General features: G+C 37.8%; 2 protein-coding genes across 6 annotated transcripts in view; both read right to left on the bottom strand.

The window, feature by feature from the left end:
* The window catches only part of rnf31 (ring finger protein 31), a 40,387-nt gene extending 30,875 nt beyond the window's left edge, over positions 1 to 9,512 (bottom strand). For all 4 annotated transcript variants that reach the window (XM_061890525.1, XM_061890526.1, XM_061890528.1 and 1 more), the window contains exons 1-3: positions 9,372 to 9,512; positions 5,439 to 5,637; positions 832 to 978 (exon numbers count right to left, since the gene is read on the bottom strand). In XM_061890525.1, coding sequence (XP_061746509.1) covers positions 832 to 978; positions 5,439 to 5,636 — 345 coding nt within the window. In that variant the 5' untranslated portion in view covers position 5,637; positions 9,372 to 9,512. The remainder of the gene's footprint in view (positions 1 to 831; positions 979 to 5,438; positions 5,638 to 9,371) is intronic.
* A 7,344-nt stretch (positions 9,513 to 16,856) lies between these two features.
* On the bottom strand, positions 16,857 to 24,129 carry LOC133545620 (E3 ubiquitin-protein ligase TRIM17-like). 2 transcript variants are annotated; one of them, XM_061891373.1, is made up of 6 exons: positions 23,189 to 23,846; positions 21,462 to 21,774; positions 18,365 to 18,491; positions 17,956 to 18,291; positions 17,711 to 17,798; positions 16,857 to 17,680 (listed from the first exon to the last, which is right to left on the bottom strand). In XM_061891373.1, coding segments are annotated over exons 1-5 (843 nt in total). In that variant the 5' UTR covers positions 23,191 to 23,846; the 3' UTR covers positions 16,857 to 17,680; positions 17,711 to 17,733. The 2 variants fall into 2 exon arrangements, with proteins under 2 accessions (XP_061747357.1, XP_061747356.1); XM_061891372.1 differs by having other exon boundaries at positions 16,857 to 17,799; positions 23,189 to 24,129.
* Positions 24,130 to 25,074: the final 945 nt, after the last annotated feature.

The following is a 25,074-nucleotide window of genomic DNA, read 5'->3' as shown; positions in this document are numbered from 1 at the left end:
CACACACCACACACACATATTGACATACACACACAGACAGACAGGTGAATGTGATTACACACACACACACACAGACACACACATAGACAGGTGAATGTCATTAACACACACCACACACACATATTGACATACACACACAGACAGACAGGTGAATGTGATTACACGCGCACACACACACACACACACACAGGTGAATGTGATTACACACACACATTGACATACAGACACACACATAGATAGGTGAATGTCATTAACACACACCACACACACATATTGACATACACACACAGACAGACAGGTGAATGTGATTACACACACACACACACAGACACACACATAGACAGGTGAATGTCATTAACACACACCACACACACATATTGACATACACACACAGACAGACAGGTGAATGTGATTACACGCGCACACACACACACACACACAGGTGAATGTGATTACACACACACATTGACATACAGACACACACATAGATAGGTGAATGTCATTACACACACATATTGACATACACACACACACACAGAGAGAGAGACAGGTTAATGTGATTACACACACACACACACACTGACGTACAGACACACACATAGATAGGTGAATGTCATTACACACACACACACACATATTGACATTCACCCACACAGACAGACAGGTTAATGTGATTATTGACACATTATTGGAAGAGGATGAGGTCCAAGTGTGTGTGAATGTCCACACAATAGTAAGACAGGTGAGGTGCTCACCTGGACGGCGTCCACGGTGGCCCTGAAGACGTGTGTGTGAATGTCCACACAATAGAAAGACAGGTGAGGTGCTCACCTGGACGGCGTCCACGGTGGCCCTGAAGACGGGGTTGTTGTGCTTGACGGTCCTCCAGTACTTGGGCCTGTTGGGGTTGGTGAGGTTGCAGCCGTACTTCTCCAGGATGTTCAAGGCCGTGGACAAACGCTGCAGGGAGGCCAGCGTCTGACCACCAAAGAAAATGACCCACGCTTTGAACCCTGCGGCTCATTGATACATTCTTTTTAAAATAGTCAACAAATAGTTTTTGACACTGAAAATGTGTGTTTTGGATTGTGCTACAGCCCCACCTTTTGGACGACTTCACTCTCTGCAGGTGCTACTTCCTGTTCCGTGCCCTAAACCGGAACTATAACCGTCCATAACGTTTCTACTCAAAATAATTCTTCATTCATCACCAGCAGCGCTTGTAAGTTTTACAATATAACTACAAAACTTCCACGTGTGAAGCCTGGGGGCGTGTTTTCACGCCTTTCCTAGTGTAATGGCACTAGCGTCGTTAGCATTAGCTAACATGAAAACACGTTTAGGATACACAAACTTCGACTCGTACCGTATTTCTCTGTTGATTTGACGGTTCTAACATCAAAATGCTTCCTGCGCTGGTTTGTCAACTGCCAGCATGCTAACATTTTAAGCTAATTTTAGACAATTTAGTAGCCGTACTTACACAAGGGTTATAACTTGGTACATGACATATGCTAACTGTTAGCACTGCTAACTTTTTTTATCGTTTATCGTGGTCATATATCTCGGTAGGTCATATACATTATGCTGTTAGTATTGATAACTTTGTTATCGTTTGTCGCAGTCATATAAGTCGGTAGGTGATATACATTATGCTAACTGTTAGCTTTGCTAACTTTGTTATAGTTCACCCCGGTTATATAAGTCGGTAGGTTATATATATTATGCTAACTTTTAGCAGTGCTAACTTTGTTATCGTTCATCGCATTCATATAACTCAGCACGTGATATACATTATGCTAACTGTTAGCATTGCTAACTTTGTTACCATTCATTGCAGTCATATAACTCGGTAGGTCATATACATTATGCTAACTGTTAGCATTGCTAACTTTGTTATTGTTCATTGCGGTCATATAACTCGGTAGGTCATATACATTATGCTAACTGTTAGTATTGATAACTTTGTTGTCGTTTGTCGCAGTCATATAAGTCGGTAGGTGATATATATTATGCTAACTTTTAGCAGTGCTAACTTTGTTATTGTTCATCGCAGTCATATAACTCAGCACGTGATATACATTATACTAACTGTTAGCATTGCTAACTTTGTTACCATTCATTGCAGTCATATAACTCGGTAGGTCATATACATTATGCTAACTGTTAGCATTGCTAACTTTGTTATTGTTCATTGCGGTCATATAACTCGGTAGTTGATATACATTATGCTAACTGTTAGCATTGCTAACTTTGTTACCATTCATTGCAGTCATATATCTCGGTAGGTCATATACATTATGCTAACTGTTAGTATTGATAACTTTGTTATCGTTTGTCGCAGTCATATAAGTCGGTAGGTGATATACATTATGCTAACTGTTAGCTTTGCTAACTTTGTTATCGTTCACCCCGGTCATATAACTCGATAGGTCATATATATTATGCTAATTTTTAGCAGTGCTAACTTTGTTATCGTTCATTGCGGTCATATAACTCAGCACGTGATATACATTATGCTAACTGTTAGCATTGCTAACTTTGTTACCATTCATTGCGGTCATATAACTCGGTAGGTTATATACATTATGCTAACTGTTAGCATTGCTAACTTTGTTATTGTTCATTGCGGTCATATAAGTCGGTAGGTGATATACATTATGCTAACTGTTAGTATTGATAACTTTGTTGTCGTTTGTCGCAGTCATATAAGTCGGTAGGTGATATATATTATGCTAACTTTTAGCAGTGCTAACTTTGTTATTGTTCATCGCAGTCATATAACTCAGCACGTGATATACATTATACTAACTGTTAGCATTGCTAACTTTGTTACCATTCATTGCAGTCATATAACTCGGTAGGTCATATACATTATGCTAACTGTTACCATTGCTAACTTTGTTACCATTCATTGCAGTCATATAACTCGGTAGGTTATATACATTATGCTAACTGTTAGCATTGCTAACTTTGTTATTGTTCATTGCGGTCATATAACTCGGTAGGTGATATACATTATGCTAACTGTTAACATTGCTAACTTTGTTATTGTTCATTGCGGTCATATAACTCGGTAGGTGATATACATTATGCTAACTGTTAACATTGCTAACTTTGTTATTGTTCATTGCGGTCATATAACTCGGTAGGTGATATACATTATGCTAACCGTTAGCATTGATAACTTTGTTATTGTTCATCGCAGTCACATAACTCAGTACGTGATACACAATATGCTAACTGTTAGCATTCTAACATTAGCATGCTGACATTTTTTATCCTATTTTATTGCATTACACCTCAGTTATATAACATTGTAATTGACACATGCTAATTTTAGCATATTCTAGTTATTTAAGTACCGTAAATTCCAAACTACATATTTTCCGACATTTTGGGCGGTATGGCTAATTTATGGATTTTCCTTTGTTGAGGCCATAAAAATAAGTTTGAAAAATGACAAAAAACAAGCTAATATGCTAACAAATCACTCAAAGCCTACGTTTGTAAGTTTTACAAGATAACTACAACAATTCTTACTTACTAAAGTGTGCCATGTGTTATGTGTGTAGGAGTGTTTTCATGCATATTTGTACATGTAATCAAGTTAGCGTCGCTAGCATTAGTTAATATGCTAACAAATCACTCCGAGCAAAGTTTTACCATATAACTACAACAATTCATACTTACTAAAGTGTCCCATGTGTGATGTGTGTAGGAGTGTTTTCATGCATATTTGTACATGTAATGAAGCTAGCTTTGTTAGCATTAGCTGATATGCTAACAAATCACTACAAGCAAAGTTTTACAATATAACTACAACAATCCATACTTATTAAAGTGTCCCATGTGTGATGTGTGTAGGAGTGTTTTCATGCATATCTGTACATATAATAAAACTAGCATCGTTAGCATTAGCTAATATGCTAACAAATCACTCCAAGCCTACATTTTTCAGTTTTACAATATAACTACAGCAATTCATACTTATTAAAGTGTCCCATGTGTGATGTGTGTAGGAGTGTTTTCATGCCTATTTGTACATGTAATGAAGTTAGCGTTGTTAGCATTAGCTAATATGCTAACAAATCACTCCAAGCAAAGTTTTACAATATAACTGCAACAATCCATACTTATTAAAGTGTCCCATGTGTGATGTGTGTAGGAGTGTTTTCATGCATATCTGTACATATAATGAAACTAGCATCGTTAGCATTAGCTAATATGCTAACAAATCACTCCAAGCCTACATTTTTCAGTTTTACAATATAACTACAGCAATTCATACTTATTAAAGTGTCCCATGTGTGATGTGTGTAGGAGTGTTTTCATGCCTATTTGTACATGTAATGAAGTTAGCGTTGTTAGCATTAGCTAATATGCTAACAAATCACTCCAAGCAAAGTTTTACAATATAACTACAACAATTCATACTTACTAAAGTGTCCCATGTGTGATGTGTGTAGGAGTGTTTTCATGCATATTTGTACATGTAATGAAGCTAGCGTCGTTAGCATTAGCTAATATGCTAACAAATCACTACAAGCAAAGTTTTGCAATATAACTACAACAATTCATACTTACTAAAGTGTCCCATGTGTGATCTGTGTAGGAGTGTTTTCATGCATATTTTTAGATGTAATGAAGCTAGCGTTGCTAGCATTAGCTAATATGCTAACAAATCACTCCAAGCAAAGTTTTACAATATAACTACAACAATTCATACTCACTAAAGTGTCCCATGTGTGACGTGTGTAGGAGTGTTTTCATGCATATTTGTACATGTAATGAAGCTAGCGTTGTTAGCATTAGCTGATATGCTAACAAATCACTACAAGCAAAGTTTTACAATATAACTACAACAATCCATACTTATTAAAGTGTCCCATGTGTGATGTGTGTAGGAGTGTGTTCATGCATATTTGTACATGTAATCAAGTTAGCGTCGCTAGCATTAGCTAATATGCTAACAAATCATTACAAGCAACGTTTGTAAGTTTTACAATGTAACAAAAAAAATTCTTACTTACTAAAGTGTCCCATGTGTGATGTCTGTAGGAGAGTTTTCATGCACATTTGGACGTGCTATCGTAATTACCATCGCTAGCATGAGCTAACATGCTAACAGATTTACAAGTGTCTGTGTTAGTATCATTCACTTTCATTCTTTTTGTGTTGTTTCAGAAATTCTTCAGTAAATTCACCAAAACGTCCCAGTAGAGTTGTTGGCTCTGTTTAGCTGATTATGTTTTGTTTGATTGGCCGTTATACTGCCCTGTCACAGACACTGTTTGTAAACCATTAAAGTGTGTAAATAAACATTTACAAACTATTTTGTAGCATTGTTTATCCGTGGCTTATAGTCCGGTGTGGCTAATGTGTACAAAAATACTAAAAATTTCTACTGAAAATTGAGTGGGCGTGGCTTATAGTACCTCCTTCCTGTTGCTGCCAAAGCTGTTGTGGACCACCATGTTCTCTGCAGCGATGTGCAGGTACTTGGAGCAGGGCGGCAGGGGCAGGAGAGCCAGGGCCATCACCCCGGCACGCACCTCCAGTACCCGGCTGCCCGAGTACAGGCACACCTCCGCCTGGCTGCGAGCCTCACGTAGCTGCTCCGACAGCGAGGGCATCCTGCACACATATGTACATCACTCTTTTACCTGGGATTTACAGTGTTAGCTATGAACAACAAAACAATGAATATTAACAACATATGAACATCGCTCCTCTTTTACCTGGGATTTACAGTGTTAGCTATGAACAACAAAACACTGAATATTAACAACATATGAACATCGCTCCTCTTTTACGTGGGATTTACAATGTTAACTATGAACAATAAAACACTGAATATTAATACCATATGAACATCGCTCCTCTTTTACGTGGGATTTACAGTGTTAGCTATGAACAACAAAACACTTAATATTAACAACATATGAACATCACTCCTCTCTTACGTGGGATTTGCAATGTTAGCTATGAACAATAAAACACTGAATATTAACAACAAAATAACATCGCTCCTCTTTTACTTGGGATTTGCATGGTTAACTATTAAAATGTTAACTATGAACAATAAAACACTGAATATTAACAACATATGAACATTGCTCCTCTTTTACGTGGGATTTACAATGTTAATTATGAACAATAAAACACTGAATATTAACAACATATGAACGTGGCTCCTCTTTTATGTGGGATTTGCAATGTTAACTATGAACAACAAAACACTAAATATTAACAACATCTTAACACCGCTCCTCTTTAAAAAGGGATTTACAATGTTAACTATGAACAATAAAACACTGAATATTAACAACATATGAACATCGCTCCTCTTTAAAAATGGGTTTTACAATGTTAACTATGAACAATAAAACACTAAATATTAACAACATCTTAACACCGCTCCTCTTTAAAAAGGGATTTACAATGTTAACTATGAACAATAAAACACTGAATATTAACAACATATGAACATCGCTCCTCTTTAAAAATGGGTTTTACAATGTTAACTATGAACAATAAAACACTGAATATTAACAACATATGAACATGGCTCTTCTTTTACGTGTGATTTGCAATGTTAACTATGAACAATAAAACACTGAATATTAACAACATATGAACATGGCTCCTCTTTAAAAATGAGGTTTACAATGTTAACTATGAACAATAAAACACTGAATATTAACAACATATGAACGTGGCTTCTCTTTTACGTGGGATTTGCAATGTTAACTATGAACAATAAAACACTGAATATTAACAACATATGAACGTGGCTCCTCTTTTACGTGGGATTGGCAATGTTAACTATGAACAATTAAACACTGAATATTAACAACATATGAATGTCGCTCCTCTTTTACGTTGGATTAAAAGTGTTAGCTATGAACAACAAAACACTTAATATTAACAACATATGAACATCACTCCTCTTTTACGTGGGATTTGCAATGTTAGCTATGAACAATAAAACACTGAATACTAACAACAAAATAACATCGCTCCTCTTTTACTTGGGATTTGCAATGTTAACTATTAAAATGTTAACTATGAACAATAAAACACTGAATATTAACAACATATGAACATTGCTCCTCTTTTACGTGGGATTTACAATGTTAATTATGAACAATAAAACACTGAATATTAACAACATATGAACGTGGCTCCTCTTTTATGTAGGATTTGCAATGTTAACTATGAACAACAAAACACTAAATATTAACAACATCTTAACACCGCTCCTCTTTAAAAAAGGAATTTACAATGTTAACTATGAACAATAAAACACTGAATATTAACAACATATGAACATCGCTCCTCTTTAAAAATGGGTTTTACAATGTTAACTATGAACAATAAAACACTGAATATTAACAACATATGAACATGGCTCCTCTTTTACGTGTGATTTACAATGTTAACTATGAACAATAAAACACTGAATATTAACAACATATGAACATGGCTCCTCTTTAAAAAATTAGGTTGACAATGTTAACTATGAACAATAAAACACTGAATATTAACAACATATGAACATGGCTTCTCTTTTACGTGAGATTTGCAATGTTAACTATGAACAATAAAACACTGAATATTAACAACATATGAACACCGCTCCTCTTTTACGTGGGATTTACAATGTTAACTATGAACAATAAAACACTGAATATTAACAACATATAAACACCGCTCCTCTTTTACATGGGATTTGCAATGTTAACTATGAACAATAAAACACTAAATATTAACAACATATGAACATCGCTCCTCTTTAAAAATGTGTTTTACAATGTTAACTATGAACAATAAAACACTGAATATTAATAACATATGAACATCGCTCCTCTTTTGCGTGGGATTTACAATGTTAACTATGAACGATAAAACACTGAATATTAACACCATATGAACATCGCTCCTCTTTTACGTGGGATTTACAATGTTAACTATGAACAACAAAACACTAAATAATAACACATGAACATCACTCCTCTTTAAAAATTAGTCTTACAATGTTAACTATGAACAATAAAACACTGAATATTAACAACATATGAACATGGCTCCTCTTTTACGTGGGATTTGCGATGTTAATTATGAACAAAAAAACACTGAATATTGATAACATATGAACATCGCTCCTCTTTTACTTGTGATTTACAATGTTAACTATGAACAACAACACACTAAATATTAACAACATATGAAGCTCCTCTTTAAAAATGGGTTTTACAATGTTAAAAATAAACAACAAAACACTGAATATTAACAACATATGAACATGGCTCCTCTTTTACGTGGGATTTGCAATGTTAACTATGAACAATAAAACACTGAATATTAACAACATATGAACACCGCTCCTCTTTTACGTGGGATTTACAATGTTAACTATGAACAATGAAACACTGATTATTAACAACATATGAACACCGCTCCTCTTTTACATGGGATTTGCAATGTTAACTATGAACAACAAAACACTAAATATTAACAACAAATGAACATTGGTCCTCAATAAAAATGTGTTTTACAATGTTAACTATGAACAATAAAACACTGAATATTAACAACATATGAACATGGCTCCTCTTTTACGTGGGATTTACAATGTGAACTTTTAATATTGACACCTTCAGCCCGAATGCAGCTGAGAATAGCTCCAGCGCCCCCCGCAACCCCCAAAAAGGGACAAGTGGTAGGTAATGGATGGATGGATGGCACTTTGCATTCATATTTTGCTGTTTGCTGCATTTTTGTTGTGTTCTGCGCGACTGTAAAAGATACACAACTATCGAGGAGCTGGTCTAAGAAGTAAAAGAGTAGCAATGTTCATATGTTGTTAATATTCACTGTTTTGTTGTTCATAGTTAACATTGTAAATTCCACGTAAAAGAGGAGCGATGTTCATATGTTGTTAATATTCAGTGTTTTATTGTTCATAGTTAACATTGTAAATTCCACGTAAAAGAGGAGCGATGTTCATATGTTGGTAATGTTCAGTGTTTTGTTGTTTATCACATTTTTAAAGAGGAGCGATGTTCATATGTTTTTAATATTCAGTGTTTTGTTGTTCATAGTTAACATTGTAAATCCCACTTAGCCTTAATAAGTGATTAGACGTAAAACGGTTTTGATTGATTGATTGATTGATTGCGAACGTATATTTGTATTATTTTGACATTATTTCATGTTTTTATTTCATTTTGAAACGAGACTATTGGAGCTGTCAGTCACGTGACGTTCACCTGCGTAAGCTAGCGTGTTATGAGTGGAAGAAAAGGCGCAGAACGGCCGTCGTGGAACCGCCACAAAAACGTCACATGTGAGCGCGGCTTTCCTACCTCCTTTTCCGGGCAACACAGCGGAGAAAGGCCGGTCCTGTCGCACGCGTCGAGAGGCTTTTATTGGCGGCTCCTCGACTCTCCTCTGCCGCAGAAAAATCAGCATCACAGCCTGATGCGTGACGTCATACGCACACTACTTACGCACGCTGCGTACGCACATTATTGCCGCTAGTCCCTTTATGGGGCGTGGGGAGTTCATGGAAACTCGGTAAAATGTCTACCAGCGGTTTTAACTTGGAATATATTTTATTTTAAACAGAATTTACCCGCCGTCTGTTGGAAAAACAACATTTTTCAATCGTGTTTGAGCGAATGAGCGAAGTTTTGTTTCCCAAATTATTGCCCAATTGTACAAACAAAAATATATTCAGAATGTACCGAAAAAAAGAAGGCACTTTCATCATAACAATTTTCAAAATCCACCAGGTTGAGCAATTATTGTCTTTAACAAAAAAATGTCCAGGAAGGAGAATGACAGCAAATACAAATAGAATAAAAAATACAGATTAAAAACGTAATTAGATAATAAAAAAAATATGATACGTGGATTGTACTTCCCGTTGACGTCACATCGAGTAGACCGGAAGTTGGGAAGACAGTGGAAAAATATACTTTTATTTGACTTTTATTAGATTTTTCAAATTGTCTCCCTGCACATATTTATTCATGTTTGCGCGTTACACACTTTTGTTAATTTATTAAATTCTTTATCTTTTATTTTCACCGTTAAATGTCTATAATAATATTAAAAATGGGAAAAAGACACACAATAACGGAATTACTGTTAACAGATTATGTGTTAAAGGTGGATTTTATCATTTAAAAAGTGTATCTTCGCAAAGAAAACACAATATTGAGAAAAAGTGTTAAATCACTACTACCAAGTGGACATAATGGCGTACTACAACATGTCATTTTTTGGTAGGACTAAAAAAAGCGATTAATTAAATTAATCAATTACAAATACTAATCGTTCATTTATAGTATTCCATTGACAGAACTAGTTGAAATGTGCTATTTAATTAGTTTCCTCCTTACATTTAAAATTAATTAAATTAAACATTTTTTTTTAGATGTGTTTAAATTGTATGTTTTAAAATATATTCATGGTTAAGTTCCAACAGAGGTTGACAAATATTTATTTATTGTAAGTTTCATTTTAAATAAAAAATCGATCTAAAAAAAAAAAAGTCCCGCAGTTTTTACGTCCCACAAGAGTTTTAGAGGCGTGGCCGATACTAGCTCTAAGCCACGCCCCTGCATTTCGGACCAGGAAGTGACGTTGCACTTCTGCTTGGTAAGTAACTTTAAATGTTGCAAAGTGTGTGAATCAGCGTGTATCTTTAAAAAACGGACACATATTCCCTTCAGTTATGTCAATTTTATCAGGTTTTATGCAAAATATTGTGTTTTTGTGAGCGTACGACTCTTCAAATATGTGTTTGCTAGCCGTTTGTTTGCTAGCATTATTTAGCTGAATTAGCTCAAACTATACATTTGGTAGTGACAAATTGAAATGGAAAGTAGTTTGATCCTACCATTTTAAAATAGTTGTGTTCGCAAAGTCTTAAAATAAATGATTGTCTTCAAGAATCATAATTTTAATTGTCTATTTAAAGCAAATCAGCATGTTTTTAACAGTTTCTATCGCTAATTGTCGAGTTCAGATATAAGACACCAGCATTCCAAAACAACATTCCAACACATGATGCAAGTGTCTATATTAGCTATATTAGCCTACTATCAAAATGACTTTACAAGTCTTATATAAGTGTTACAATGAAGACAACACATGATGTAAGTGTCTATATTAGTTATATTAGTCTACTATCAAAATGACTTTAAAAGTCTTATATAAGTGTTACAATGAAGACAACACATGTTGTAAGTGTCTATATTAGCCTACTATCAAAATGACTTTACAAGTCTTATATAAGTGTTACAATGAAGACAACACATGATGTAAGTTTCTATATTAGCTATACTAGCCTACTATCAAAATGACTTTACAAGTCTTATATAAGTGTTACAATGAAGACAACACATGATGTAAGTGTCTGTATTAGCTATACTAGCCTACTATCAAAATGACTTTACAAGTCTTATATAAGTGTTGCAATGAAGACAACACATGTTGTAAGTGTCTATATTAGCCTACTATCAAAATAACTTTACAAGTCTTATATAAGTGTTACAATGAAGACAACACATGATGTAAGTGTCTGTATTTGCTATACTAGCCTACTATCAAAATGACTTTACAAGTCTTATATAAGTTTTACAATGAAGACAACACATGATGTAAGTGTCTGTATTAGATATACAAGCCTACTATCAAAATGACTTTACAAGTCTTATATAAGTTTTACAATGAAGACAACACATGATGTAAGTGTCTATATTAGCTATACTAGCCTACTATCGAAATTACTTTAAAAGTCTTATATAAGTGTTATAATGAAGACAACACATGATGTAAGTTTCTATATTAGCCTACTATCAAAATGACTTTACAAGTCTTATATAAGTGTTACAATGAAGACAACACATGATGTAAGTGTCTATATTAGCCTACTATCAAAATGACTTTACAAGTCTTATATAAGTGTTACAATGAAGACAACACATGATGTAAGTTTCTATATTAGCTATACTAGCCTACTATCAAAATGACTTTAAAAGTCTTATATAAGTGTTACAATGAAGACAACACATGTTGTAAGTGTCTATATTAGCCTACTATCAAAATGACTTTACAAGTCTTATATAAGTGTTACAATGAAGACAACACATGATGTAAGTTTCTATATTAGCTATACTAGCCTACTATCAAAATGACTTTACAAGTCTTATATAAGTGTTACAATGAAGACAACACATGATGTAAGTGTCTGTATTAGCTATACTAGCCTACTATCAAAATGACTTTACAAGTCTTATATAAGTGTTACAATGAAGACAACACATGTTGTAAGTGTCTATATTAGCCTACTATCAAAATGACTTTACAAGTCTTATATAAGTGTTACAATGAAGACAACACATGATGTAAGTGTCTGTATTAGCTATACTAGCCTACTATCAAAATGACTTTACAAGTCTTATATAAGTTTTACAATGAAGACAACACATGATGTAAGTGTCTGTTTTAGCTATACTAGCCTACTATCAAAATGACTTTACAAGTCTTATATAAGTTTTACAATGAAGACAATACATGATGTAAGTGTCTATATTAGCTATACTAGCCTACTATCGAAATTACTTTAAAAGTCTTATATAAGTGTTATAATGAAGACAACACATGATGTAAGTTTCTATATTAGCCTACTATCAAAATGACTTTACAAGTCTTATATAAGTGTTACAATGAAGACAACACATGATGTAAGTGTCTATATTAGCCTACTATCAAAATGACTTTACAAGTCTTATATAAGTGTTACAATGAAGACAACACATGATGTAAGTTTCTATATTAGCTATACTAGCCTACTATCAAAATGACTTTAAAAGTCTTATATAAGTGTTACAATGAAGACAACACATGTTGTGTCTATATTAGCCTACTATCAAAATGACTTTACAAGTCTTATATAAGTGTTACAATGAAGACAACACATGATGTAAGTTTCTATATTAGCTATACTAGCCTACTATCAAAATGACTTTACAAGTCTTATATAAGTGTTACAATGAAGACAACACATGATGTAAGTGTCTGTATTAGCTATACTAGCCTACTATCAAAATGACTTTACAAGTCTTATATAAGTGTTACAATGAAGACAACACATGTTGTAAGTGTCTATATTAGCCTACTATCAAAATGACTTTACAAGTCTTATATAAGTGTTACAATGAAGACAACACATGATGTAAGTTTCTATATTAGCTATACTAGCCTACTATCAAAATGACTTTACAAGTCTTATATAAGTTTTACAATGAAGACAACGCATGATGTAAGTGTCTGTTTTAGCTATACTAGCCTACTATCAAAATGACTTTACAAGTTTTATATAAGTTTTACAATGAAGACAATACATGATGTAAGTGTCTATATTAGCTATACTAGCCTACTATCGAAATTACTTTAAAAGTCTTATATAAGTGTTATAATGAAGACAACACATGATGTAAGTTTCTATATTAGCCTACTATCAAAATGACTTTACAAGTCTTATATAAGTGTTACAATGAAGACAACACATGATGTAAGTTTCTATATTAGCTATACTAGCCTACTATCAAAATGACTTTAAAAGTCTTATATAAGTGTTACAATGAAGACAACACATGATGTAAGTGTCTATATTAGCCTACTATCAAAATGACTTTACAAGTCTTATATAAGTGTTACAATGAAGACAACACATGATGTAAGTGTCTATATTAGCCTACTATCAAAATGACTTTACAAGTCTTATATAAGTGTTACAATGAAGACAACACATGATGTAAGTTTCTATATTAGCTATACTAGCCTACTATCAAAATGACTTTAAAAGTCTTATATAAGTGTTACAATGAAGACAACACATGTTGTAAGTGTCTATATTAGCCTACTATCAAAATGACTTTACAAGTCTTATATAAGTGTTACAATGAAGACAACACATGATGTAAGTTTCTATATTAGCTATACTAGCCTACTATCAAAATGACTTTACAAGTCTTATATAAGTGTTACAATGAAGACAACACATGATGTAAGTGTCTGTATTAGCTATACTAGCCTACTATCAAAATGACTTTACAAGTCTTATATAAGTGTTACAATGAAGACAACACATGTGTCTATATTAGCCTACTATCAAAATGACTTTACAAGTCTTATATAAGTGTTACAATGAAGACAACACATGATGTAAGTGTCTGTATTAGCTATACTAGCCTACTATCAAAATGACTTTACAAGTCTTATATAAGTTTTACAATGAAGACAACACATGATGTAAGTGTCTGTTTTAGCTATACTAGCCTACTATCAAAATGACTTTACAAGTCTTATATAAGTTTTACAATGAAGACAACACATGATGTAAGTGTCTATATTAGCTATACTAGCCTACTATCGAAATTACTTTACAAGTCTTATATAAGTGTTACAATGAAGACAACACATGATGTAAGTGTCTATATTAGCCTACTATCAAAATGACTTTACAAGTCTTATATAAGTGTTATAATGAAGACAACACATGATGTAAGTGTCTATATTAGCCTACTATCAAAATGACTTTACAAGTCTTATATAAGTGTTACAATGAAGACAACACATGATGTAAGTGTCTATATTAGCCTACTATCAAAATGACTTTACAAGTCTTATATAAGTGTTACAATGAAGACAACACATGATGTAAGTGTCTATATTAGCCTACTATCAAAATGACTTCACAAGTCTTATATAAGTGTTACAATGAAGACAACACATGATGTAAGTTTCTATATTAGCTATACTAGCCTACTATCAAAATTACTTTAAAAGTCTTATATAAGTGTTACAATGAAGACAACACATGATGTAAGTGTCTATATTAGCCTACTATCAAAATGACTTTACAAGTCTTATATAAGTGTTACAATGAAGACAACACATGATGTAAGTGTCTATATTAGCCTACTATCAAAATGACTTTACAAGTCTTATATAAGTGTTACAATGAAGACAACACATGATGTAAGTTTCTATATTAGCTATACTAGCCTACTGTCAAAATGACTTTAAAAGTCTTATATAAGTGTTACAATGAAGACAACACATGTTGTGTCTATATTAGCCTACTATCAAAATGACTTTACAAGTCTTATATAAGTGTTACAATGAAGACAACACATGATGTAAGTTTCTATATTAGCTATACTAGCCTACTATCAAAATGACTTTACAAGTCTTATATAAGTGTTACAATGAAGACAACACATGATGTAAGTGTCTGTATTAGCTATACTAGCCTACTATCAAAATGACTTTACAAGTCTTATATAAGTGTTACAATGAAGACAACTCATGTTGAAAGTGTCTATATTAGCCTACTATCAAAATGACTTTACAAGTTTTATATAAGTGTTACAATGAAGACAACACATGATGTAAGTGTCTGTATTAGCTATACTAGCCTACTATCAAAATGACTTTACAAGTCTTATATAAGTTTTACAATGAAGACAACACATGATGTAAGTGTCTATATTAGCTATACTAGCCTACTATCAAAATGACTTTACAAGTCTTATATAAGTTTTACAATGAAGACAACACATGATGCAAGTGTCTATATTAGCTATACTAGCCTACTATCGAAATTACTTTAAAAGTCTTATATAAGTGTTATAATGAAGACAACACATGATGTAAGTGTCTATAATAGCCTACTATCAAAATGACTTTACAAGTCTTATATAAGTGTTACAATGAAGACAACACATGATGTAAGTTTCTATATTAGCTATACTAGCCTACTATCAAAATGACTTTAAAAGTCTTATATAAGTGTTACAATGAAGACAACACATGTTGTAAGTGTCTATATTAGCCTACTATCAAAATGACTTTACAAGTCTTATATAAGTGTTACAATGAAGACAACACATGATGTAAGTTTCTATATTAGCTATACTAGCCTACTATCAAAATGACTTTACAAGTCTTATATAAGTGTTACAATGAAGACAACACATGATGTAAGTGTCTGTATTAGCTATACTAGCCTACTATCAAAATGACTTTACAAGTCTTATATAAGTGTTACAATGAAGACAACACATGTTGTAAGTGTCTATATTAGCCTACTATCAAAATGACTTTACAAGTCTTATATAAGTGTTACAATGAAGACAACACATGATGTAAGTGTCTGTATTAGCTATACTAGCCTACTATCAAAATGACTTTACAAGTCTTATATAAGTTTTACAATGAAGACAACACATGATGTAAGTGTCTATATTAGCTATACTAGCCTACTATCAAAATGACTTTACAAGTCTTATATAAGTGTTACAATGAAGACAACACATGATGTAAGTGTCTGTATTAGCTATACTAGCCTACTATCGAAATTACTTTAAAAGTCTTATATAAGTGTTATAATGAAGACAACACATGATGTAAGTGTCTATAATAGCCTACTATCAAAATGACTTTACAAGTCTTATATAAGTGTTACAATGAAGACAACACATGATGTAAGTGTCTATATTAGCTTACTATCAAAATGGGTATGTGTCGCAGGCTGATGCAAGTCTTTGTTGACAGAAATTTAGAAATTTCTGTCAACAACAACAGGACGGTGGCCATGGAAGTCGGAACCCGCTAAGGAGTGTGTATTAGCTATACTAGCCTACTATCGAAATTACTTTAAAAGTCTTATATAAGTGTTACAATGAAGACAACACATGATGTAAGTGTCCATATTAGCTTACTATCAAAATGGGTATGTGTCGCAGGCTGATGCAAGTCTTTGTTGACAGAAATTTAGAAATGTTATATTTATTTTAAACATTTTTACAACACTGGAAAACATTAGTAAACTTCTCAGAGTGTGAGATAACTCAAGTTCCAGGAAACGGGAGGCTGTCTCCTCCTCCTTCTTCTTCTTCTTCTTGTTTTATTAAGGCAAGTTCCAACACAAAGTGCAATTGTGTAACAGTCGATATTTTGGAACAACATGGCGCACAAACAACTATCAGAAATGCGGTGAATATTACATACAGATAATGAAACTTTGCAAAAATAAATGAAATACCCAGAGGACGTAAATAAAGGAAATGGAATATAGCTACAAACGAGGCATAATGGCGCAATATTTACATACAGCTAGCCAAAATAGCATGTTAGCATCGGTTAGCTTGTTAGTCATGCCGTGAGAACAATATGCCAGATTAGCATTCCACACGAGTCGATAACATCGACAAATCTCACCTTTGTGCATTCAGACACAGTAAAAAAGGTTTGGTGGACAAAACGAGACAAAGAAGGAGTGGCATAAAACACATCTTTCTGTGGCAACGTCGGAGAAAGTTGTTGCGTCACGGTCCGCACAACTGTGTTGAGTTAAAGGACCGTCAAAATGACTCACAAGAAGAGATGCGAGAGGCCGACCCCCGGTCTGAGGTCTAAGTAGGAAATGAGACGATAGCCGATTCCAATGTGTAGACTGAGAAAGAATAAATGAGCTTTGTGACAGCGAGCACGGACTGGAGAGATGTTGGATCAACCTAGGACTTTAAGTCATGCTCTTAGCCTTCTTTGCTAGGACCGGCTCATCCTCGTCCCTCGGACCCTCGTAGCTCAGAGCCTCCTCCCTCGGACCCTCGTAGCTCAGAGCCTCCTCCCTCGGACCCTCGCAGCTCAGAGCCTCGTCCCTTGGAGCCTCGCCTTCTCCAAGCTCGTCGGAACATGGTGGAGCAACATTCCTTATTTGTTACAGAAACACAAAGAGGAAGTCAAATGGACTGTCGACCGTGGCGCCGTCATTCAACCCGGCCGGTGCAATTGAAGTTGAGTGGATCTAGCGGATTTGAGTCTAAAGAAGACATAAATAAGTGTTACAATAGATGTGGAGCTACTCACCAACCCCTGCATGGAGCCCTTCGAGGTGTTCTCGCATCAGCTCTTCATACTCCTTGTCGTTGTCCTTCAACTTCCTCACGATCTGGTCCAGCTCCTTTTGATGTCCGTCCACTTCAGCCTGACTCAAATCCGTCATCTCGATGGCTTTCTTTTCGCGCCTCTGCAACATCTTCCTCGCCTTTCCCACCGTCACCTTGTCCTCGTCCTCCTTCTCCCGCGCATTTTCCACCATCTCCCGTGCATTTTCCACCATATCCCTTGCCTTGTTCTTGGTCTTTTCCAAGACTTTCTGATGTTTAATCAGCATCGTCTCCATATGCGTCTTCTGCCCCTTGACTGAAAAGGAATTTTTCAAACATTTTTGAAGTTAGGTTTTGTTCATTTGGTGTCAGATGGTAGGATGACTTACGTTGCTTCTTCTCTGCCGTGAGAAAAGCCATTCTGTACACCCTTGTCTCTTGTCCCTTGGAATCCAACTCATCCTGGAGATATTCCTGCTCGTCCGGCTCTAATTTATTCAGTACTTGTCGCATGGCCTATTGATAGAAAATAAAATACACAAAAAAATTGTCTTAGTTTTCCAAACATCAATGCATAACCTAAAGAATGTGGTGTGTCCTGTCACGATAGAGGTCTCCAGTAATGGTAGGAGACAGGATAAGGGGCTTGCGTGGGCGTGTCTGTGGGTTGGAGGAGCCGTAGGTCACATTGGTATAAGTAGGTGTGCGCACAAATTATCGATTGGTTGAAGAAGGCGCTGAGACGGAAGGCAGAAATCTCAATTTACAGGTTGATCTGTGTTCCCATCCTCACCTATGACTAAAGGACAAGATCACGGGTACAAGCGGCCAAAATGAGTTACCTCCACCGGGTGGCGGGTCCCTCCCTTAGAGATAGTGTGAGAAGATCTGCCATTCAGGAGGAGATCAGAGTAAAGCTGCTGCTCCTCCACGTGGAGAGGAGCCAGATGAGGTGGTTCGGGCATCTGGTCAGGATGCCACCCGAATGCCTCCCTAGGGAGGTGTTTAAGGCACGTCCGACCGGTAGCAGACCACGGGGAAGACCCAGGACACATCTCCCCAGCCACTTTGTCCAGCTCCTGGCGGGGGATCCCGAGGCGTTCCCAGGCCAGCCGAGAGACATGGTCTTCCCAAAGTGTCCTGGGTTTTCTCCGCGGCTTCCTACTGGTCGGACGTGCCCTAAACACCTCCCTAGGGAGGCGTTTGGATGGCATCCAGACAAGATGTCCAAACCACCTCATCTTGCCCCTCTCCTGTGGAGGAGCAGCGGCTTTACTTGGAGCTCCTCCCCCGGCGGAGTGCATTCAAGAGACAAAAAAACCCCCATTCTAATCCCTCCAGCAAACAAAACGGGGAAAGCTCGTCTAAGTACTTGAAAACAAGCCTTTCAGAGGAAACACCACAGCGGTCGCACACAACAAGCTGTGGCGCATCTTTCAAGGACAGACTGGAGCAAGGAGCCACCACTAAGTTTAAAAACACCCCACACCACTTTTCACCTGGGCAGTGGCGTGTCCAGACCTTTTGTCCCCCCAGGTTGGCACAGGGAGGGAGCACCTAGTTCTGCTGGGGTGGCAGCCATAAAACAGTAAGTCCACCCCAGGAGCAGCTGTAGCTACTATCGTAGTTTGAAGAGCCAGCTGGGAAAGAACAGTTACTCACTTCAGTGAGGTCCTCCATGACCCTGCTACCATGCCTCCTTGCTGGGATGACCTCATCAGCGACAACGCAACCAGTACTCCCTTCAGCTCCACGATGCCGACACTGTTAAGTCCTGTCCTGGCAAAGCCGCCTGTCTCTCTCACGGCGTGGTCATCTCCAGAGCTTCCTCGCCTGCGCCTATCTGGCGCTCGCCATCCTCGCCTGCTGCAGAAGAGCCCGAATGTGGTTTGTTCTTCCTCCTCCTCGTCTGCAGAAACGGTGGCCAGTCCATGGACATCCACTACGCCGACAGCAGCAGCGCTTGGGACCTGGGCGTGGACCTCTGCTGTGGTGTTCATCCTGTGTTCCTCTTCCACCCGCCAACAAAACCTGGCTCTTCCCCGCTGGCTGCGGGGTACACATGGCCTGGACTGTTGGGGCGCAATTTGGTGACCCTCCGCCATTACTCTCTCCACCCTCCCTTGGTTTTTGGACTTTTTGTTGAAGTTAAAACATCTGGTATCCGTTGTAGGCATACTTGCCAACCTTGAGACCTCCGATTTCGGGAGGTGGGGGGTGGGGGTGTGCTCGGGGGTGGGGCGGAGGCGTGGTTGGGGCAGGGGGCGTGGTTGGGAGGAGAGTATATTTACAGCCAGTATTTTTATATTGGCTGTAATTAATATATATATATATATGTATAGTTAATATATATATGTATGAAACACTTAACTTTTAGTGAACTCTAGCTATATATATTTATTTTAATATATACATAAATAAAATAAATGGTTGAATTTCAGACGGCACCTATCAAATACACAGTAATAAAAACACAATTGTTCTACTAACTGTACTGTGCTTGCTGGGTACTAAAAAACAACAACACTTACCTTACACTGTTTGAGTAACATCACTTCCGAGTTTCCAGAAGATGGCGCCAGTATGTATTTAGGCCTGCCGTCTCTCGCTGTCAGCTCTGTTCGTCTGCGCCCTTGGACCTGCTGGCCCCCGCCAGGTTCGGTCTTGTGAATACAAGATCTTTGACGAACAAAAGTTTATCCTGAAGGACTTCTTCACTTCCCGCGGGCGGCAGACTTGACTTCCTCTGTGTGACGGAAACATGGCTGAGAGCCGGTGAGTCCGCCCCTCTTAATGAACTTCTGCCTCCAGAGTGTTCCTACTTTAATTCTCCGCGGTCGTCCGGTCGAAAAGGAGGAGGATTAGCAGTCGTTTTTAAAAATGACTTTAAATGCCGTCAGATCCGCCTGCAATCCTCCTTTTCAAGCTTCGAACTGTGCATGTTTGAGCTGGAGGGGGCGTGGCCTCCAGCTCCAGCTGAATTTCGGGAGAAAATTTCTTCCAGGAGGTGTTCGGGAGAGGCGCTGAATTTCGGGGGTCTCCCGGAAAATCCGGGAAGGTTGGCAAGTATGGTTGTAGGAGAGGGGGGTGACTGTCAGCCTTGCTACTGACAGTTTGTGTTTTCCTGTGTTTTGTGCTTTTTTTGGTTTCTTTTTCCCGTCACTGCTCCTCTGTCCTGAGCGCTGTCTCCCTCACCTGCCTCTGATTGGCACCCTAGACACACCTGTTACCTGTTGCCAATGAGGCGTCTACATAAGCCAACGATGCCCTGCACACAGGTCTAGATCATTCTACTAGTTGGTCTGCTTCCTGTGCACCTACCTGCACGCCGCCTGCTATTTTCGCATCCTTAGGGTCAAGCTGCAAGCAACGCTCACCAAACCGTAACAGTGCCAAGTGAATCCATTCACTACAGGGAGTGACTCATAGGTACAGGAGAATCATGTTTACCGTCACTACTTTGTAATGCGGTGCAGTTTAGCATACCTGGCTGATCGCCCTGTGCTTCCTCTTCGCCAGACTTGGACCCACCAACGCCTCCTGGAGTTCACTTTGCTTAAACCACTCCACCATGTCAGCCAGTAAGGTGTTTAGGCCGAGCTCTGGCCTCGGGTCGAAAGTCTTTCGACATTGAGGGCACTTAAAGACCCTAAAGTTGTTTTCTTTGTCCCAGCAGCTGCGGATGCAGTCGGAGCAGTAACTATGGCCGCATGGAATGGTCACTGGCTCCTTCAGGACATCCAGGCACACCGAGCAGTTGAAGTGGTCTTTGTCCAGGACCACCACTCCGATAGCCATCCTTCAAAAAGACGCAAAATTGACCACTTAAAATTGCAAATGTGAAAATATTACCGCTATTGGTTTATGTTACGTTTGTGCTGTTCTGTCGAATTTTAAGTTATTTTGAAAGACATTGTGTTGGAGAACGTTTACGTACTTTTGCGTAAATGTTGTCCGCATTGTCTTTTCTCCCTTCTCGGTGCTTATTTAAGAATGCACCATTGTTCCCAGTGTGGGTACTTTCCACTGAGTTGTGTCATTGGAAAGTACCCACTGACGCAACTATAACCATAACCCTGTCATACGCTCTCACCCCCTCCAAACTGAGCCTACTCCCTCCCTCCCACCTTGGATTCAGTATATAAAGAAAACATGCCTCTCTCTTCCTGTTGCGCATTCTTTACATACTTTGCTACAAATGTGACCTGTGACTTAATGAATAAGAGAAGGATGTTGTTGAATCAACACCTCGCCCGGAAAAGGGTGGAGTGCCATATCCGGGTTGGGGCGGGAAGACCCTGCCCCAAGTGGAGGAGTTCAAGTACCTGGGAGTCTTGTTCACGAGTGAGGGAAGAGTGGATCGTGAGATCGACAGGCGGATCGGTGCGGTGTCTTCAGTCATGCGGACGCTGTATCGATCCGTTGTGGTGAAGAAGGAGCTGAGCCGGAAGGCAAAGCTCTCAATTTACCGGTCGATCTACGTTCCCATCCTCACCTATGGTCATGAGCTATGGGTTATGACCAAAAGGACAAGATCCCAAGTTTCCTCCGTCGGGTTGTGGGTCTCTCCCTTAGAGATAGGGTGAGAAACTCTCCCATCCGGGAGGAGCTTAAAGTAAAGCCGCTGCTCCTCCACATGGAGAAGCGCCAGATGAGGTGGTTCGGGCATCTGGTCAGGATGCCACCAGAACGCCTCCCTAGGGAGGTGTTTCGGGCACGTCCGACCGGTAGGAGGCCACGGGGAAGACCCAGGACACGTTGGGAAGACTATGTCTCCCGGCTGGCCTGGAAACACCTCGGGATCCCCCGGGGTGAGCTGGACCAAGTGGCTGGGGAGAGGGAAGTCCGGGTTACCCCCCCCCCCCCCCCCCCCACCCCCACGACCCGACTTCGGATAAGAAGTAGAAGATGAATGGATGGATGCATTATCCGACTACATCCTGACCTTGTCCAAATCTCCCAAAACTAGTCCCAATCCTTTGTGCTGCAAACATGTTTGTTCAATATAGTTGTTATGTTATTAACTATTAATTTTTTGTTGTCATGTTTTCATTTACAACCCCCCACACACCCACCTTGCCAAATCTACTCAAACTTCTCCCCGTTGTGCCGTAAAATCAGTTTTCCAAGTCTTACAGTTTAACACGTTAACAAGATAATAGGAATAATAGTGAGATTTTTAAAAAATGGATAAAATGAAAGCAAAAACTTACATGTTTTTGCCAAGAGGGAGAATGAGGTGCAGGTCGCTCAAAGTCGGTTCTTGAATGATTGAAGCAGCTAAAGTACTTCCTCGACTCCAATACGGACATTCAAGTCAGACCTGTTTGCCGATCGAAAGGGAGGAGAATTGTTTTTCTTACCTAAGTTTGTTTAGTTTCTGATAAAGTTTGCCAACTCGTTGACAATTTTCAGATTCCCCGTCTGAGATTTTTTTTCCATTGTTTGAAGCAAAGAAATAGAATTCCTTCATGGCCGCAAGCAGAGAGCGGAGACATAGTGCTTCCTTCCTCTGGCTCCTCACAAAATGGTTTTTCTCCTTCTCCACAAAGTCTGGTAAACTGTTCCAAAGATGGGTTGGGTTGTCTATGTCCCTTTTGACTCCGGTTTCCATGGTAACTGCTCCTTCTCTGGCTTATCTTGATGATCATTGCTGCTCACGAATACCTCATACCTTTTGTTTTTGCCCTCTTTTTGTGCATTTGTCAGTTTGGTTATGTTTTAGTTTTCCCTCTGTTTCCTTTCGCTCGGTCCCCTCACCCGTACCTGATTGGCAGTCTGGCACACCTGGTGGCAATTGCGACCAGGCAATTTATACCTGCCTCGCCCTCCGGTCAGGGCTGGAGTATTGTTTGCTATGAGCTGTTCCTGTTTGCTGGTTCCTGATAGCTATTTGCTGTCTCCTAGCTCCTTGTTTCTTAATTTCCTGTTAGCTTTATCCTGCTAGCTGTTTCCAGTTTCCTGGTGTTTTCCTGCATTTTCTTTTGGACATTAAATCACGTTTTCCTGCATCCAGCCTGCCATCTCTGTGTCTTGGGGTTGGTCACCAACACTACCTGACAGCATTATCCTTTCCATCCTTTATAACTGAGCTCCTGTGTGGAACCATTCCCCTTGTGGATCATTAAAGTTTGTCTAAGTCTAAGTCTAATGTAAAGGTTCTATTGTGTGTGACTTTAGAACTAACCAATTACAGCAAAACCTAATGTTGCGTTCGGACCAGATATTCCTCCGAGGGAATTTAAGTTGCCGGTCAATCCCAAGTTCTTTTGATGACACATAAGCTGGTTTTAAATGATAACCCAAAAAAGAATAGGTATTTTGCCATTTATTCCAAAGCTTTGGAGAGACCAACCTAAAAAACAACACATTCAATTTGCATCGCCGAGTTGATCTGAAAACACTACTGAAGTCAGGTCTTTTTCAATATGCCAATAGCCCCCACCCTTCAGAGCGAATACGCATATATATTGTTTTCATCAGCTGTAGACTACCTTGAGAAAGGAAAAAGGAGTATTGCTACGCCTGCATTCCGAGCTCAAGGTAGTCTACAGTGTACCAACGGTCATGAGATAAAGAAAAGATAAAAAGAGTACAAGATGGAAAACTAGCTATTTCAAATATGACTATAGAAAAGAAATAACTCTTGAATATGGATATATGTAGATATCTATCTCCGTCCTTTACGATGTACTCTAAGATTATGTGATAGTTAGCATGCAGAAATGTGATGGGAATATCAATATACTCTTTATATTTGGTGTATGTGTGTGTTGGCAATATGTGTAGTTAGCATTAAAAACATTTTTATCTTTCAGTCCTTCCTTTCAGACTACCCAAGTAATGGAAACAACAACTACAATGTCAACCAAGAAGAGTTGCCTCAACTCCTTGGCTCAGTCCGTTCCAACTTTCTGAAAAGATTGTCCATTCAGTCTTTGGTCCAAAGCCTAATTCTTCATATTGTTGTTTGAGTCTCACCTTTGTCTTCTGGAGCATCTTCTTGTAGGTGTCCTCTTGAAGCCACAGTAAGAATTTTGGTGCACGATTTGTCCTTGAGATATGTTGATGGCCTTAGACTGTCAACACCTCACTTTAC

This window comes from Nerophis ophidion, linkage group LG28, assembly GCF_033978795.1.
Source record: "Nerophis ophidion isolate RoL-2023_Sa linkage group LG28, RoL_Noph_v1.0, whole genome shotgun sequence".
In the NCBI taxonomy this organism is placed as follows: Eukaryota; Metazoa; Chordata; class Actinopteri; order Syngnathiformes; family Syngnathidae; genus Nerophis; species Nerophis ophidion.
The sequence above is the reverse complement of the archived record's forward strand: the minus strand, read 5'-3'. Positions and strand labels throughout refer to the sequence as shown.